Here is an 18,444-nt window from a genome sequence, read left to right as displayed (position 1 = left end):
GTCTACTATTATGAGATTTTTTAACATTTATAGAAAAACACTTTGTATTGCTTTAGATAATGCTTCTAATAATACAAAGGCGATTGGTCTTTTAAAAAGATAACTAAACCCTCCGCTAAGAAATATTTTTCATGTAAGATGTAGTTGTTACATTTTAAACTTAATTGTTAAAGATGGTCTTGTGCGTTTTGACGATTCTATTCAAAAAGTTAGAGATGCGGTTGCGTTTCTTTTTTGTAATGCTAATAAGGGAAGAATTAGAGATTTTAAGAATGCTTGTGTGGAAAATAACCTTAGACCTAGGAAAATTCAAGTAGAAATTGAGACTAGGTGGAACTACACTTACATTATGCTACAACAAGCATATGAGTATAGGATTCCCATACAACAAGTTCACAACAAATATAATATTAATAGTGATGATTGGTTAAATTTTACGGATTGCGAAGATGTTAAGGAATGTGTTGAACTCTTAGAAATTTTTTATAATGCAACTCTTGTTTTTTCTAAACAATTCTATCCCACGGTAATCGAAATTTTAGCCTACTTAGCGGAAATAGCTAGAGTTTTACAAGAGTATAAATATAAACCCGGTTATCAAGCAGCTATTTTTGATATGACAACAAAATTTAAGAAGTATTTTTTTCCCATCCCAACTTTATTTATATTGGGTTCTCTTTTAAATCCTTGTTTAAAAGTATCTTATACTAAAGCATTGGTTGGTCAAATTTATACATTTTTAGAAATTGAAGAGGGAGTTCAACCATCTTTAGCTGAAGCCGAAACCGCTATTGATGACGAGTTTAGAAAAGTTTTTACTCATTATTCTAATTTGGAAGAACATGCTACACCCATTGCTCCACGCCCTACTACTTCTCAAAGTAGCAAAAAGGGCTTGTCGGGTTTAAAAGTTTTATATTCACATCCAACTCCTTCTTGTAATGCGAACTTTGATGAATATCACTTTTATTTGATGCAGCCAAATGTGGCTATCAAGGAACTAGATGAGCTGGACGTCGTAGCATGGTGCAAGAAATACAAGGTAAGTCATCCGATACTCTCAAGAATGGCTCGAGATATCCTTGCGGTTCAAGTATCAACCGTGGCTTAGGAGAGTGCATTTAGCCAAGGAAGACAACAAATTGGAGACCATAGACACTTATTATCCGGCTTTATCTTGCAAGTACTAGTGTGCATTCACGATTGGATTAGATCGGAGCGACGCAACCAAAACTTAGAAGCGGAGGAAGGCGAAGAAGAAGAGATTGAAGATTTGATAGCAAGTGGACCGAACCAAATGGAAGACTTTGAAGATATTTCCATGGCCGAATATGATATGGGGGAAATTAACCAAATGATTGAGAATTAGTGGTTTTATTCTACTATTTCTTTGCAACTCATGTATTATTTGCAAGTTAAAAAAACTACATCTTGCAAATAATGTTATCCAAGAATGAATAAAATATATGGCTCATTGAGCTTTCTTCTATTTACTTGTGTTCATATTTTTACTTAAATTAAATTAGGAATATACCTAAAATATACTAAGAATATACTTATAATATACATCTACTTAAATTAAAAACTAGAAGTTATATACTTGAAAAATAACTAAAATATACTAAGAATATACTTATAATATAAATATACTTAATTTATAAACTTAGAAAAAAATTAAGCTATAAATAACTTAAGTTATAATATATAAGTATATATATAGTATACATATAACTTAAACATATATATATATATATATATATATATAAAAGTTATAAGTCAATATAGTGTACAACAACAACAACAAGCCCAGTATAATCCACCATGTGGGGTCTGGGGAGGGTAGAGTGTACGCAGACCTAACCCCCACCTTGAAAGGTAGGGCGGCTGTTTCCGAAAGACCCTTGGCTCAAGAGAGGAGAACAAGAGAGGAAAAACAAAAAACAAAAGGTTAGATAAGACCAAGCATATCGAAAACAATAAGAAAGCAAGGAATAAGTCAATATAGTGTACATATAACTTAAACACACACACACACACACACACATATATATATATATATATATATATATAAGAATATATATAAATAACTAAGTTATAATATATAAGTATATATAGTATACCTATAACCTAAAACATATATATAACTTAAGTTATAATATATAAGTATATATAGTATACATATAACTTAAGCTATAAATAACTTAAGTTACAATATAAAAGTATATATAGTATACATATAACCTAAAACATATATATATATATATATATATATATATATATATATATATACCTAAAACATATATATAAGTTATAATATATAAGTATATATAGTATACATATAACCTAAAACATATATATATATATATATATATATATATATATATATATACACGTATATGCTGCTTGTATTGCTGTTAGTCAGTTAATATATAAACCTTACTTATAAATAAATATAACATATGTAAATATACCTACAATATACTAATAAATACTATAATATATATATAATATACAAAAAAAAAAAAAAGAGGTTTTGACACTTTTGAACCGGACCGGTCCGGTTTCGATTATTTAACCGGTAAACCGAAACCGGTTAAACCGAAATCGGTGGCCGGTTCCGGTTTTTAAACCGAAAACCGGCCGGTTTGTTAACCGGTTACCGGTCCGGTCCGGTTCAAACCGGTTAACGGGCTTATGAATCCATGGCAACTAATATAACAACACCGTAACTAATTCCTAAATAAAAAGAATCCAGTGGAAGAGAATCATGTATACCAACCCCAACCTTTCCTTTCCTATTTATTAGCTAAAATATTTTATCTTCCGAATTGGTTTCTCAAACACAAAAATACAACTAAAAAAATAAAAGGATAAATGTATTTTAAAGAAGTTGATGTATAATTTTATAGAGGCAGGGGCGGATCTAGTAAGGCGGGTGAGGATGCCACGCCACCCGCACACCTCGAGCAAAACCTTGTATATATATGTGAGTATATATGGGAAATAGTATAAATATGTAAGATGACACCCTGACTAATAAATGGTTGTTTGGTGGTGCCACTGGTGAAGGGCCGAAAGTTGTGCCCACAGCACCTGGGATCGAGTCCAACTTGCACCAATTCTTTTAAAGACTTCTCTTTTCTAAGAAGCTTACAGAAGATTCGTTCTCCTTTTTTCTTATTTTCTTTTTCTATTTTGCTTCTTCTTTACTTTATTTTCCTTGTTTCTTCTTTTCTTTTTATTTACTTGCTGTTGGTTTTTTTTTTTCCCCTAATGAGTCACATTGACTTTTTAAAATTTTATAAATCCTTGCTTCTCTTTATAGTTCATAGTGTTCATTAATTTTTTATTTTGATATCTAAATGTGCATCTAAGTTGAGTTCTAGTTCTAGTTGATTAGTCTTGAGTTAGCTGATAGCTTCAAAACATAACTCTCAATTATAAATGAATAATATATTTTTGTTGATATTAGTAATACTATTGAATTTTTATGCTTTGTTTAAAATTATCATAATTATTAAATTATTTCGTTTAATCAATGTCTATATAAATTGAAAAGATGAATAACCCGAATTGCGACAGTAGAAAAAATAAATCAATTTGAAATCCAAAATAGTGTGACAATCGGTTTGTCTATATAAACGGACGGAAGTTGCTTTGCTCCCCAACTCATTTAAGTCAACTGATGCATTGGGTCATTCCCTTGTTTACGGAACTGGGCTATGGAACGCGTCGAGAAAGCCGAGCTTTTGCCTTTCCACGAGTTAAAAATTGTAACAATAAAAATACCTGTAGCTAAGATGAATAACCCGAATCGAAACTCAAAATAAATCAAGTCAAAGGCCAAAATAATGTGATAATCGGTCGGTCTATATAAATTGGAAGGCTGAATAACCAGAATTGAAGCCCAAAATGGACCAAATCGAAGCCCAAAATAGTATGGCACCCGGAATCTCAAATTTCTGGATTCGCCTCTGTATAGCGGGCATCAACCTCAAGTTTAATGATGGGTTACAAAAAGAAAATTCTAATGGTGGGACTCTTACAAAAATAGCCAGGCAGATGGAAGTTGGGTTAGAATGGTTTTTATTCTCCTAAGGCTGACATACAGGGTAAACTTCCTTTAATTATATTTATATCACACTATCCATTTTGTAACTAGCTCTGGATTCTCGTAAATGCATTAACTTCCTCTTCATTTAAAGCATCAATTTGTTCTTTCTATTTCTAATACTATCTTTATATATTTGTGCAAGTTGTAAAGTGTAAATGATCAACTAATCGTCTAGACCAGGAAACTATTAGCTTTTCTTCCGTTGTTTACGTTCCTTGTACGCCACTGAGGAAAGTTCTTTATCAATATCAAACATTATTTGCCAGTTGCATTTGTACCTTTGGTTAACTGCAACAGTCAATTCCATTTTTATATTTAATATTTTTATGGTCCACATTAGTTGTAAAGATATTGCAGTCGGATATTTCTGCTGTTTGAAATATGTAGTTAATCTATAACATAGGTGCTGTTTGAAATATGTATTTAATCATGCTGTTTAGGATGATGGAAATAATATAAAACGGAATAAAGTAGAAAATTGCATAGGTGGTGTATCGGGGCTTTCTCTTTTAATTAGCTAGCTACTAGCTATTGTTACAAAAGCTCATAGGCTTACTATAGACCTAAGTCCATACATCGTACCAAACCAGGAAGCTGATTTGCTTTTCTTTTGTTAAGATAATTATGTTGGAATGGATCATTGAACAGCAAAATTGACCAGAATGTCCTTGTTTTTACCAAGAAGATGAAAACAATCTAATCACCAAAAACTATAATAGAAGCTTCTTTTTGGTTAAGGGACATTCAAACTTCAATCTTGCAATTGGATCATATCCTTTTCTCGATTAAGTTTTATCTAGTGCTTATGTAAAATATATTTTATCCATTTAGGTCATTTTAAATTTAAGTTAATTAAATGTCTGCATTAAGCATAGATCGATAAGATTTAAGCTATATATATTCCCTGATAAATTTTAAAAAAATTACACTATGAGCTGTGTATTTTGACTTATAATATACTCCATTATAGATCTCTTCCCCTTTTTGTAAGGTTATCAATCAATGTTTATAAAAATTACTCACAGTATTTTTAAGTATCGTGATAGTATTTTTTTTTTTTTATAGTGTCATGTCAGTACATAGAACTTATACTCAGATTGATAATCTGAAAAGATGATGGATATGGAGCTGGTTTTATTACAGTGAATTACAATTTTTTTTACATTATGATACAAGCATTAATGGTTGATTCACACTGCCAATGAATAAAGTCATTTTTTTTAAGGAAAATCTACCTTAGATTTTTTCACTTTTCCTTGGTTTTGCGAGATTAGTTAAGATTACAAAGATGAGAGCCTTTATCACGAGTTTTGGGTTAAAGCACCTTATATAATCCACGCCTAGTTATAATTCATTAGCGATAAAGAAAGTTTAATGTATGGTTCCCAAGAAATTAAACAGATGTCCTCCTCCGAACTATGTGTTAATACCAAATCATCATCATGATAAATTGGCACGAGTGATACACTATTAGTAGGCAAACCTTAATTGTTTATACAAATTAATCAAGATTAGTTACCAGCTTTTTGTTCTAATTCTCCTATTAATAGTCTGGTCCTTAGCAGCCGCATTTATTGAGACCTTCCCCTTTCGTACTTGATTCCTTTTGTTATTTGGGAATATATGAAGTGTTCAAAATGGAGAGGGACTACAATTTCATTTGCGGATATAAAGGAATGTTATTTCAGAAAATCATGTATATTTTTGTGTGGTCCTGAAATATCTATATAATTTTAGAATATTAACAAAAAGAAAAAGATTTTCACTCGTTGGAAGTTTTCCACAACTTTAAAGTTCTCATGTACATAATTAGAGTTCAGTTCAAGTTAAACAAAATAAGGTCCTTTTCCCTATTATTGTAATATCACAGTTTACGTACACCTCGATTAATTTCATAAGTTACTTTCTACCTCCACCATCATAGATATTGAAAACTTTGTCCATCAAGACTTGGACAAATAAGAAGCAGCTGTATTTTTGCCTCTGTCGATTAGAACTTGAGACCTAATAATTCTCAATCCACTTCATTGACCATTAGGGCATATACTTGAATGCGTTAAACAAAATAAGGTCCTTTTAAGTTTAACGTCTTAATACATTATATTAAGGCAGGAAAAATGTTCAAAAGTAACTTAATTTTACATGTTATAGGTTGAGAAAAAAATCTTCTTGTATTTGCGTCTTATCCGTGACCAAGCTGGGGTAAAAGAAAGTGATTTTAAAGCATAGTCACCTTTTTAACCCTAACCGAACTGGTGTAAAAGAAAGAATCAAAGAAATTTTAAAGCATAGTCAAAAGTATAGGGCTAGTACGAACTTCTTATTCCCAAAATATTTTAAAACGCGGAATCTATCCAGTACGCTACGACGTTGAAGCTCTGTTAAAGTCATTGGCAAATACTATGATTTGCTAACATGTATGAATGGCTTTAATGTATAATGATATGGTAAAACTAAACCAATTCATACAGTAAATTATAAATTTTGACCTTTATCCTCCATTCATTTACCATGGAGAACATTAAGCTGTGTTTATTATGCTATGTATCGTGTCCATCCTTCATCAATAAAATGTTGTAGAGGTAAAGTCATATATACGTACACTTACATGTACTCCATTTAATTACTTATTGAACTTTTTTACTAAAGATCTGCCTAACCTCTCCATCACTTCCAGCCTCATTTTATGTTCAAAATGATTTTTGCAGTCGCTAATATATATGACAAGTTTCGGAAAAATGAAAAAAACAGTTGGTAATTAAAAGATACATGCTCATGTGGAATTGTAAATGCTGGATGCTCTTTTATCTGTTTTTGGATCAAAATCTAATAGAGTTAAAAACATGCCTCCAAGGCACATTTCCTCATTGCCATATGTTGCAGAATTTGGTAGAATGGTCATGAGATTTATTTCCTCATTCTTGTAAAAAAAATAAAATACTGCAACCATCAAATGATACCTGAAGACAGTGACAAGAATCTTTTCTTATAGTATAAATTCAGCAACTTAACAAAATATAAAAAACCAAACTTGTACATATGACAAGATTCACATAATTAGAAACCCTGTTTCTGCCACAATATTATGCAGATTACTGTTTTCTTGTTTTATATTTTATGTGAATTTAGAAGATTCACTTTCAAGCTTTGCACGTATCCCCATTTTGTTACACATATGACAAATTAACTTTTTTACCCAATATACCTAACAGGAGAAAGGTAAGCAAAATATCATAAATTAATTTTATAACATAAAATATTGAAAATTAGGTACGATCCAACTTTGCTAACGGCAGCACGATGCACTTCGTCAAATGAAAAAAAGACTTTTGTTCACAAATTAATTGCGAGTTCAATAATAATTCCGTACTACACATGAATGCTTATACAGTAACGAATATTGATATATAATATTATACTAGTTATGTGAGGCCCGTGCTAAGCCCGGACCCAAACTTAAGATATAAAAGTAAATATTTTAACTAAAGAAATATAATTTGTGTTAGTACAAGTGTACAACAACAACAACAACCATATACCCATTGTAGTCCCACAAGTGGGTAGTTATATGAAAGCAAAATTTTGATTCCACTCCTTTAATATTTTAACTTCCATTTTGATGAAATTATTTACTTCAAATCAAATGTGGAGCCAGAATTTGACATTTATAACTTATGTATCCTAATTTTCTAAAGTTATTTAGTTCTAAATAAATAATCTATACATAGTTAATGAACTTTTAAGACAAATACATAATTTAACTTGTGCAGCGGATGGAGCTGCTCCTCTCTTAATTAGGAATTAGGGGTTCGGCCCGGGCCCAAACTCAAGATATAAAAGTAGATATTTTAACTAAAGAAATATAATTTGTGTTAGTACAAGTGTACAACAACAACAACAACAACCATATACCCATTGTAGTCCCACAAGTGGATAGTTATATGAAAGCAAATTTTTCATTCCACTCCTTTAATATTTTAACTTCCATTTTGATGAAATTATTTACTTCAAATCACATGTGGAGCCAGAATTTGACATTTATAACTTATGTATCCTAATTTTCCGAAGTTATTTAGTTCTAAATAAATAATTTATACATAGTTAATAGATTTTTAAGACAAATACACAATTTAACTTGTGCAGCGGATGGAGCTGCTCCTCTCTTAATTAGGGATTAGGGGTTCGAACATGGATATGGAAAAAATCTTTGGAGGAAGCGCTCCCCCCGAATAGGCACGATACAGTGCGAATTATCTGGATTAATTGGGCTCAAATGAGGATATTGAGCACCAACCAAAAAACCAAAGAACATGAAAAATGAGGTAGGAGGTTCGATAGCTTTTCAAAAGTAGACCTTAAAAACAAAAAACAAAAAAATTGACTTAAATAAATAAGATTAAGACGTAAAAGTAATTAATTAAAAAGTTTTAAAAAAATTGGAAAATTATGTGAGGACTACAAAAGTCTCCAGGTTCGATAGCTTTTGAAAAGTAGACCTTAAAAACAAAAAACAAAAAAATTGACTTAAATAAATAAGATTAGGACCTAAAAGTAATTAATTAAAAAGTTTTAAAAAAATTTGAAAATTATTGTGAGGACTACAAAAGTCCTCACATTTGCTCTTATATATAATTTTGCTCTTATTTATAATAGTAATATATATATTTATATATATATATGAGAAACCAACATTATCAATTGAAATGAAGTATTTTTTAACGGTGAAATCGTAAAATATTTACATAACAGATCATTTATAAAATAAATGCAAATAAGTTTATATGATAAAGTATTAAGTAATTATTGGTGGATTTAACTTATTATATGCACCGATATGTAAAGAATTTCTTTTTGATATATGTGATGCCGCTTGTGCACAATTCGACTGAAATCACACAATATTGATATCTCCTCTAGGATTTGTAGCAGATACCTCATGGTTCTCTACCTACTTCATTGACCACTAAATCACACTTTTGGGTGCTTTGATATGTAAAAATAATTACACCATCATTGTATTTTAATCAGTTGTAGCAGAAACATTGTCTTAATTTTCAGGTTACTCATTTCACATTCTATGTTTCATGTGATCTGATGGTGAAAAAATCTTTTAAACTCTAGTGTATAGTACTAAGTTACCAGATAAATACAAAATCTTTTCATGTATGTTTCCACTTCCAAAAGACCACAACTTAGACCAATTTCCTACTAACCTCCCAATTATCTCCTTTGTACTAATTAACTTGCAAATTTCTACACGTAAAACCCTCAACGATAGAAACGCACTAGAAAACCCTAGAGTACTACTGAAAGTTCTATTCTTGCTTCTTCCATGAATTCTCTCAAGAAAAAAGAAAAAGTTCCAATTACCACCATGTCTAGTGTGGATGAAAAATGTTGCAGTAACAACCCTTTTGGATGTTTCTTTTGCATAATGAAGGAACCAAACTCATCAATCAGAAGCAATGGAATCAAGAACTACTTAAAAAAAATGCCTTTGATTGATGAAGATCAGGAACTTGTTCTAGTGTTAAGTGGCCTTTGGACCATGGCAATGTCACAACCCAATGACAAAGAGCTACCATCATTAGGCATTTTTGAATGCATGGTAAGCCTAATCAACAAAGGTATCAATCACAAATCTTGGCTTCACAAAAATCAAAACATTTATATTCCCTATTATGCAGCTCATATAATTGGTTCCTATACAATGAACAGTGTTGAGTTTGCTATTAAAGCATTGGATTGTGGTGTTTTAATCCCATTATTGGATCTTTTGCGAGGAAATATGACTTGGGTTGAACAAAGGGTAGCTATTAGAGCAATTGGTCATTTAGCAAGCTATGAAAAGACTTTCAAAGATGTAGCAATTTATGAAGAAGAAATTGTGAAATTAGCCATGAAATTAGCTTCTAGATGTCTTGAAGTTGTGTACAAAGAGTTTGTTGGTGTGAAGGATTTAAATATGAGGTTGAAATATCATTGTGATTTGTTGACTAGAGGAGTTGGAGGGATAGAAACGGAAAATAGGAAAGCTGAGGAATGGGCTAGTCAACTTCAATGTTGGAGTTTGCATCTTTTGAATTGCTTTGCAATTAAGGAGAGGTGCTTAAATCTCATTTGTGAGCAAAGTTTCTTGAAGGACTTAAGTGAAATGTGGGGTGGATTGGCCAATGATACTTCACCAGGAGGGGTTGGATTAATTCGAGTTTTGTGTTATAACAAAGATGGAAGAAGATGTATAGCAGAATCAAAGGATGTAATCAAGAATCTTTGTAATCTTTCAAGATCTTCAGATGACTGGCAATATATGGGAATAGATTGCCTACTTTTGCTTCTCGCCGATTCAGGTACTGTTAAATTATGTGATCATCTCATCGAAAAGCTTTAACCGTTAGTCATTTACTACTAATTATTTACTTATTTTATGTCCCTTCTCCCCCACCACCTTATTTAACAGCTTAAGTTGTTAGAGAACATGAGTTTTGATTATTTCGATATATCATATCTCAACCAGGTACAAGGTACAAAGTTCTTGAAGTGGCTTCCATGTGTCTTGTTGATCTGGTTGAACTTAGGACCCTTGGAGGCAGATCAAATGTTGGTAATACAATCACAAGAACTCTTCTTGCAGATTTCAAACAAAGAAAGGTAATGATAATTACTTAATCATATTATTTCTCAATGCGTCCTCTTATGCATGAATCTGATTTTATTTACGAGCGAAACACGTGAAAATATTTTTTATTTTTGGGTTCTGATGACTAAAGCCTTTTGTTCGCTTTGATATCACGTTGAATTATTATATCATCTAAAAATTTAAATTGCTAGAGAGAACACAATTAATTACTTATTAATTATATTATGTTTTAACAGGTGAAAATCAAGAATATTGGTGTCCAACGAGTGCTTGAAGAACTGTGGGGTTTGAAAGTAGATAAGAAGAAAAGGGAGCAAAATATGAGTGATGAGAAAGTTGAAGAGAAAAGGGTAATGGTGAGTTTGGTGAAGCAACAAGGGAACAATGGTTTTTGGTTAGGAAAAATTGAAGAAGCAATGATGAAATATAGTGAGGCTTTGGATTTATGCCCTTTGAGATTTAGAAAAGAAAGAATTGTGCTTTATAGCAATAGAGCACAATGCAAGTTGTTATTAGGAGAGGCTAATGATGCTATTAGTGATACAACTAAAGCTCTTTCACTTTCATCTCCAACTAATTCTCATGCCAAAAGCCTATGGAGAAGATCACAAGCATATGATATGAAAGGATTGGCTAAAGAGAGCTTGATGGATTGTATTATGTTTGTTAGTTGTTGCTTTAAAATGGATTCTTCATCAATGAAGAAAAATATGAGGATCCCTTATTATGCTGTTAGAATGATCAACAAGCAAATGGAGTCAACTTGGTTGTTTAAAAATGCTCAATTGAAGGATTTTGTTGAAAAACCAAATCAACCACATGATCATGAACCTCATGAAATTAGCCACAAGGAGCAGATAAATGACAGAGCTAGAAGAATTCTATTGCAAAAGAAGGGTTTCATGGAAGGTAATTTTTCACGATTTTGTGTTGTGGATAGTCACATGAATATCACAGAGTTTAACAATTATATGCACTGACAATGTATAATTTTAATTTCTTATATACACTATCAATTTAAGGTGACCTGCAACATCATCTAACTGTCTAGGATATGCCTAATTTTATAACCCTAGCTAGAAAATAAAGTAAAAGTACATTAAGTGTGTAATGTAAAACTTCTTTATATGTCAGTTCCATCTAAGTTAAATTTTGTACCATCATAAACTAGTTTACTAGTCCAAATTAGATATTTTGAAGCTAGTTAAAGTCCAAAATAAATGTGTTCTATAAATGTGACATTTTTTTGCAGCTTTTCAAATTTATCATGTACTGTATGTGACATTATTTTTTATATGCATGTGAACCCCTTATCTATATATTTTTCCATTTTTCAGGACTGTCCAGTATATCAGAAGAACCTCAGCTAATTGAAAAGGGTGAAATAATTAACAGGAAAAGTAAGAAAGCTGTATTCGCTCAGTCAGTGTAGTGAAACTTCCCCTGAATTATTGTACCTAGTTTAATTTAATTAATTTGACCATCAGATGATCAAAAATTTTGCCCACCTTCAATATAAAATTACTAATATATTCGAATCTGATCATTTAAGAAATCTACTCCTTTCGTTTTTTTTTTTTTTAATATTTCATATAGCTACTTGAGAGACTGCTCAGTGGACACGAATTGGAATATATATCAGCTAAAAAAATTCAGCTATGTACTAGAAACTATTTATTTTCTGTTTTGGCCATTCTGATGATCTTGACATCAGGAAATGAGTGGGAAGGACCACATATCCACATTGTATTTATTTAGTACTACTTGAAATAATTAAGGAATTTCAGCTAATCAAAATGAATGCAAATGCAACATTATGACTAACTTTTTTTGCAGCAGTCCAAACATTAATCCACTATCTCGATGATCTTGGATTTTAGCACGTGCTTTACATTAGTAAATAGTGTGTCTTCCTGACTTGATCGACTAATTAGCTGATTTTCAACCTTCTGCCATTTAGGAGCATCTAGTCTAAAAGTATTTAATTATGTTATTCTATCTATACACTGACCAGCGGCGGAGGCAAAGTTTTCACTGAGGGGATCTGAATATTTATAAAACAAAATTGACTTTGTATATACAAGGTAATTTTCGAGTGAAGAAAGTTCAGATGAAACCCTTCCTGCCCCTCTAGTTCTGCTCTCGACTGATAGTAATGTAACGAATTTTTACACAATCACTATTATATTTTAACTTTCTCTTACTTTTTGGATTACTAATCTCACCCATTATAAATATTAACTTGCAGGTATATTTTAAGCGACAAAATACTATAACGATTATTCTTTTACATTATTGTATATAGAAGTTAAACTTAGTTGAATAAACTTTAAAGAGTTACGGCCAGTGTGAGGCATGAGAATTGGTGGATAGAAACTTATACATGCAGATTCACATAAAGAAGACGACTTTATCACTGGTATCAGTTATCACTATCAAGTAATCAAACTCACCATTCTCTTTATTTCTTTTCATTTTTGTCCGAGTGCATGAGAACTATTAAAAAAAGCTCTAATGATTTCACTATCAAACATTAAACCTACCTTGCTTTGGTACTTAAGTTCTTGAACTTCATGGAAATTTAACGACTTCTGGAAGTTTATATATATCACTATCAAGTAATCAAACTAACCATTCTCTTTATTTCTTTTCATTTTTGTCCGAGTGCATGAGAACAAATAAAAAAGCTCTAATGATTTCACTATCAAACTTTAAACCTACCTTGCTTTGGTACTTAAGTTCTTGAACTTCATGGAAATTTAACGACTTCTGGACCCACATATATCTATAACTTATATATATGTGTATGTAAATTTCAAGTTTAGCTTTCCAAAGTGAATATACTATCATAAGGTAATGTCACCCACTTTTTCACTCTCTCTGTGACCATGGACTTTATTATCTCCACGTTAAGTTAAGCAGCTTTTCACCAAGAAACTAAAGGTATCATTATGGATGCAATATCTGACTTTTGTGTTCCTCCTAGTTACATTTTTAATGTACGTTTATTAACGTAACTATTCGCGATAGAGATGCAATAAGTTTCACGTGGACAAGCGCTTCACGTTGAAAACTTGAAATTACGCAAATTAGCCTTAAAAACCTTATCCCATACTAAAAACCCTTAATCCTAATATGAACCTTCTTCTAAAAAATTCTTTCTCTTGGCCATTAATTTTAACTTTAAAGAATAGGTACTGAATTTGACCTGGCTTAACTAGTCCTCTAGCAGCAGTCTGCAATTCCTCGAAATTGTTAGAAGTTTGGGCACAATTGAGTACTTTGTGTATTAGTAGCCAACTCATTTGCTTCCACTTTTTTTTTTTAATAATCGAGAAATAGTCAAATGACTCACAATTCAAAACTTGATGAACAATGCGTCACCCCTTCTCAACTTAAATATCAAGATGGTCCCAATATGTGCGTAAAGGCAAAAAAAAAGCATTATACTCTTATCAGTAGACCAAAGCCCACCTCCATTTTGATATTGATATTGTCCATTCTTTGCTCATTTCCATTCTAGGATCTTGCTCCAGACAGGTAGACAAGCTACATATATATATTAACTTGGAAGTTGGAGCAGATTGCGGTCCATTATGGTATCTTATTGTCCTGATAAGGCTAACACCTGGTATTCCTGAATAAAGATCCAAAAAAATCTAGCTTCCCCTTTTCTTTTGGTCGCGTGGTTGGGTGGGTTAGAAGAGGGGGGGGGGGGGGGGGGGGAGACTGGTGCTTCCATTGATTTTTGGAGAATGATAAACTTTGGTACAGATTTAGGTAGAGAGTAAGGTCCCATGTCATCCAAGCTCATGACTGGACTCTCTGGGTTGCTTTGTCGATTCTTCTGAGATGACCAACTTCATTTGCACCAGCCAAGAATTATCAGAACTTTACCTTGCAATTACATTATCATTAAATCCAGTCGAATCCAGTAATATGCTTCCATGTTTTTCTATCTTAAAGATACCAACCTTGGTGATTGTCCTTTTCTATAGTAGTTTCTTATATGCCTGTATCATGTAGTCTTATGTAATCTTGTCTGCTACACATCTCCAATGAACCGGCACTGATTGCGTCTGAGGAAGAGAACGGCAGAAAAGGTTGCTCCCCAAAAAGGGGGAGGGATGAGGAGATGGTGACAGAAAGAAAGAAGTGTAATTACTCCTGACCAGCCAATATCAAGCAAGAGCGCAAAATAAATCTATTATCACAAGTAAACAACATACCTTATCTTTAAGTACAATTCCTGACTCTCAATCGAATAATCAATCACAAAAGAGTAACTGCATAATCAAGCACAAAGAAAGCAGGTTTTTCACTTTAAACAGTCACAATTATCCTTTCAACCAAGACGGTTTCTTTTTCCTCCTTTATTATGTAAATCACGGAAAACTTAATCATGTGTCATCTGTGCAAAGTTAAACTATTCCTAGAACTCAGCACATCATTTTCTTTTCATGCAACTCCTAATTGGTCAGCCACAACTGTTAAGACCTAGGCTTTCTAAAACACGGAGAACTGAAAGAGGAACCAGATAACAGCACCAAAATTAACGCCTTCACTCTATCCTGACGTTGAACGACGACCCATAGTAATATGAACCTGCTTGTTTATATGGTTGTTCAACAACTTATACATGCATCCATCATCATAATGATCTTAGCTCCACCTCCTTCAATGATCTCCTTCATCTACTGGAGTATACCACGATGGTATATGCTCTAAATTGCTCAGTCTGTAGTTCAGCAGAACCTCTTCATCACAAATTGCTCTAGTAGCCACAAGAACAAGTGTCTTCAGAAAAGGGACAACATTTGATTCATTGTTGCTGGACTTCCACGATTTGATCATAAAGCTGCCAAATCTCTTCATCTCTATTTCTTCACCGTGTCCAAATGAAACATTAGGTATATAGGGTCTCATGTCCTTCTCAAGAAGGGGAAAATCATAAGGACAGATCATTACATTGGGGACCATGCCTTTAGCTGGGTGGTTGGCAAAATGAGCAAAGGCTAGAGGGTTTCTCCTTTCCAGCAATTCACGGTTCATCACATCAGAACCTTTTTCATCAGCTTGCATAGTGTGCTTAGGTTCCCATATTTCACGGGATTCACCACCAGCACCCCAGGGCTGGGCATTGATCACAGTCCCATCATACCGTGTGATCAAATGTGAATTTTGGGCATCCACTCTAGGGTACCCAGGAATATACCGGTAATATGCTGGAGAGTAGACAACTCCAGGATAGAATGCTATGACAGAACCAATATTGGCTTCACCCTGTAAGAATAAACCCTTCCCAGCATCTTCATGGGGAATTTTAGATGGTTTGACCTCGAGCGTGTAGCCCATAAGATCCTTTAACCTCTGTGAAACCTCTCTGCGCTGCAATGCCTTGGTTTCAGGTACAGCTGTGCTGAAATTTTTATCAGTAATCAAAATCCAGGGTGATGCAGCTATGAAGCCACTGCAAAGAACAGATGAAATATAATTTATGCAAAGCTACCAGAGAGCCTCATGATTTGTGATCCTATTTTATTTTCCTATGTTGCAAGAGTTTAAAAATTAGAAACTCGATCAACTTTTACATGTATCCAGTAATATTCTACACCAAAAACCTTAAGTGACTCAGTGCTTACCCAACATAAGAGGCAGGAGTAACATATTTCATCGTCTACCTTAGTAACGAATTTTTTTCATTTGATCGGATAATACCCACCCGATAATGAAAATATTATCAACATTGCTTGAGGGCTAATGGTGTTTAATGTATTAATGAAGCGGATAAAGTAGTGGCATTAACAATACTACATATATCCTGGAAATATATAGCCAAAGAATTTTAACGACAACATGCAGCAAGGTAAAGCAATGTCACCATAGAATAGAAGCAGGACATCAAATGGTTGCCAACATGCACATTGAAGTAGGATGCAAGTTAAAATGCCAGAGTTTTCTCAACACAACAACTAAGAAATACGCGGAAAATTGAGCTTAAGATGCAGCTGGTTCTTACCTGTTTGGTTTTGTAATGGAGAATTCCCACCAGCAGCAAGACCAAGCCCACTACTACCAGGAGAAGAATTTGTTGCTGTAGGCGATGTGGCCAGATTGTCATTGACTTTTTGATCCAGGAGTAATATGTCATCCATATATCTGCAAAAGCTTGAAACCTGAGAATGCACATTCTCATGGACCTGCTTTTGTTGATCGGCTAAGGAGGCTTTGTTAGCCATATCAATAATCTCCTCTGCTTCAGCTTCTTCAGCATTCCTTCCTAAACGGTTGTAACTGAAAGTAAAGTTTGTCATGGTAACATGAAACTACAGTGGTGCAACTATGCAAAAAAGACACATTTAATTTCATCACCAAATCATAACTGCGATTTTCAAGGCATGAAAGAAAATATTTGTTACTTCTGCTATTCCAACAACAATGTCAAACCAATAATCAAAGAGGGGAAGAGAACAAAGAATCTCTCTCTCTTCCCCTCCCTCCCTCTCTCAATACTACTGCAGTTCATGTTGAAGCAGTAGGCTTCTAAAGAAGAAGCAAAACGGAAAGGCTTAATACATCAATAGCCTCTCAAACTTGCCAGAAAATTTCATTAGATACTAGAACTACACCTTGTTCCAATTGAGCACCTGAACACACAAGCTAAATTGTTCCTATTAGACACTTTCGTTTCAGAATTTGGAAAATCTATTGAACAAGCCATAGTTCGAGTGTCTAAATGAAATTTGCTAGCAAGTTTGAGGGGCTATCGATGCATTGAGCCAAAAGAAAAACGTGGAATAAAGACTATTTACCTAAGTAAATACCTAATTCTCAAAAATAACTGAAAGCAAACAGAAATCCACTAATATCCAAGTTCTTTCTTTTTTCCCCCTTTGATAAAGACCACTGACGAAAAACCAAGTGCAAACGGTGTTATACTTAAACTATTCTTATGAAGGAAACTAAAAAAAAGTGGAATAAAGCCCTTATACAAATATAAAGCTGCTAATCCATTAGATTTCACTTGCAATAAATAAATGAATGTTACCTAGTGTAAAGGAATAGAAGATTTGTATCAGCTTCGAACTGAAGAATCCTCGATTCTCTAGCGAAAGTGGGGCTTTTAGCAAGAATTTTCACCGCCTGAAAATTTGTGTCCCATAACAAAAAGAAATCAACTTTAGATAATTAACTGTGTCAATTCAACAAGAAAATGCAACCCCACATTATGAATGACCTCAATATGCTTACTGATCAAGAACTAGAGAGCAAAAATGAAGAAAAGAAAAGAATGTAGAACAAAGTGTACACATAAAGAGTTTAAAGGGACCTCTTGGAATTTGTGGAAGAGGAAAGCCATGAATCGTTGCCTGCTGATGTTCTTGACTGCTGCTACTAAAGCTCAATTTGAGGCGTCGAAATTTTAAGGAGAAAATGGAAAAAATGGTCCCTTGTGTTTCGAGTAAGTTCAATGTGGTCCCTTACATATACTTTAAGCAGTTTTGATCCTTTAAGTTTGACCAAAATGAGCACTTTTGATTTTATTAAATATTTGACAAAATTTGATTGTTAGATTCAAGGGAAGCTATGAAAAAATCAGTATTTAACATGAACTTACCTTGGGATGAGCAATTTCTGCAGTTATCTCTGTTCTTGATCTATTTTAGAGCTTAGTGTAATTTTTTTGAGG

The 18,444-nt window shown here is 33.0% G+C and overlaps 2 protein-coding genes across 2 annotated transcripts; one reads left to right on the top strand and one right to left on the bottom strand.

Annotated features, from left to right (window-relative positions):
- Positions 1-9,311: 9,311 nt before the first annotated feature.
- LOC132627799 (uncharacterized) lies at positions 9,312-12,520 on the top strand. Its single transcript, XM_060343375.1, has 4 exons — positions 9,312-10,464; positions 10,632-10,765; positions 10,991-11,663; positions 12,092-12,520. Exons 1-4 carry the CDS (start codon positions 9,447-9,449, stop codon positions 12,184-12,186), a joined length of 1,920 nt encoding a protein of 639 aa, XP_060199358.1. The 5' UTR covers positions 9,312-9,446; the 3' UTR covers positions 12,187-12,520.
- Positions 12,521-14,935: 2,415 nt separating this feature from the next.
- On the bottom strand, positions 14,936-18,374 carry LOC132627795 (uncharacterized). Its single transcript, XM_060343372.1, has 4 exons — positions 18,085-18,374; positions 17,803-17,897; positions 16,774-17,048; positions 14,936-16,168 (listed from the first exon to the last, which is right to left on the bottom strand). Exons 1-4 carry the CDS (start codon positions 18,112-18,114, stop codon positions 15,432-15,434), a joined length of 1,137 nt encoding a protein of 378 aa, XP_060199355.1. The 5' UTR covers positions 18,115-18,374; the 3' UTR covers positions 14,936-15,431.
- Positions 18,375-18,444: the final 70 nt, after the last annotated feature.

Source organism: Lycium barbarum, chromosome 2 (assembly GCF_019175385.1).
Source record: "Lycium barbarum isolate Lr01 chromosome 2, ASM1917538v2, whole genome shotgun sequence".
NCBI classification, from domain to species: Eukaryota; Viridiplantae; Streptophyta; class Magnoliopsida; order Solanales; family Solanaceae; genus Lycium; species Lycium barbarum.
Note: the sequence above shows the minus strand (reverse complement) of the source record. Positions and strands in the feature narration are given on the sequence as shown.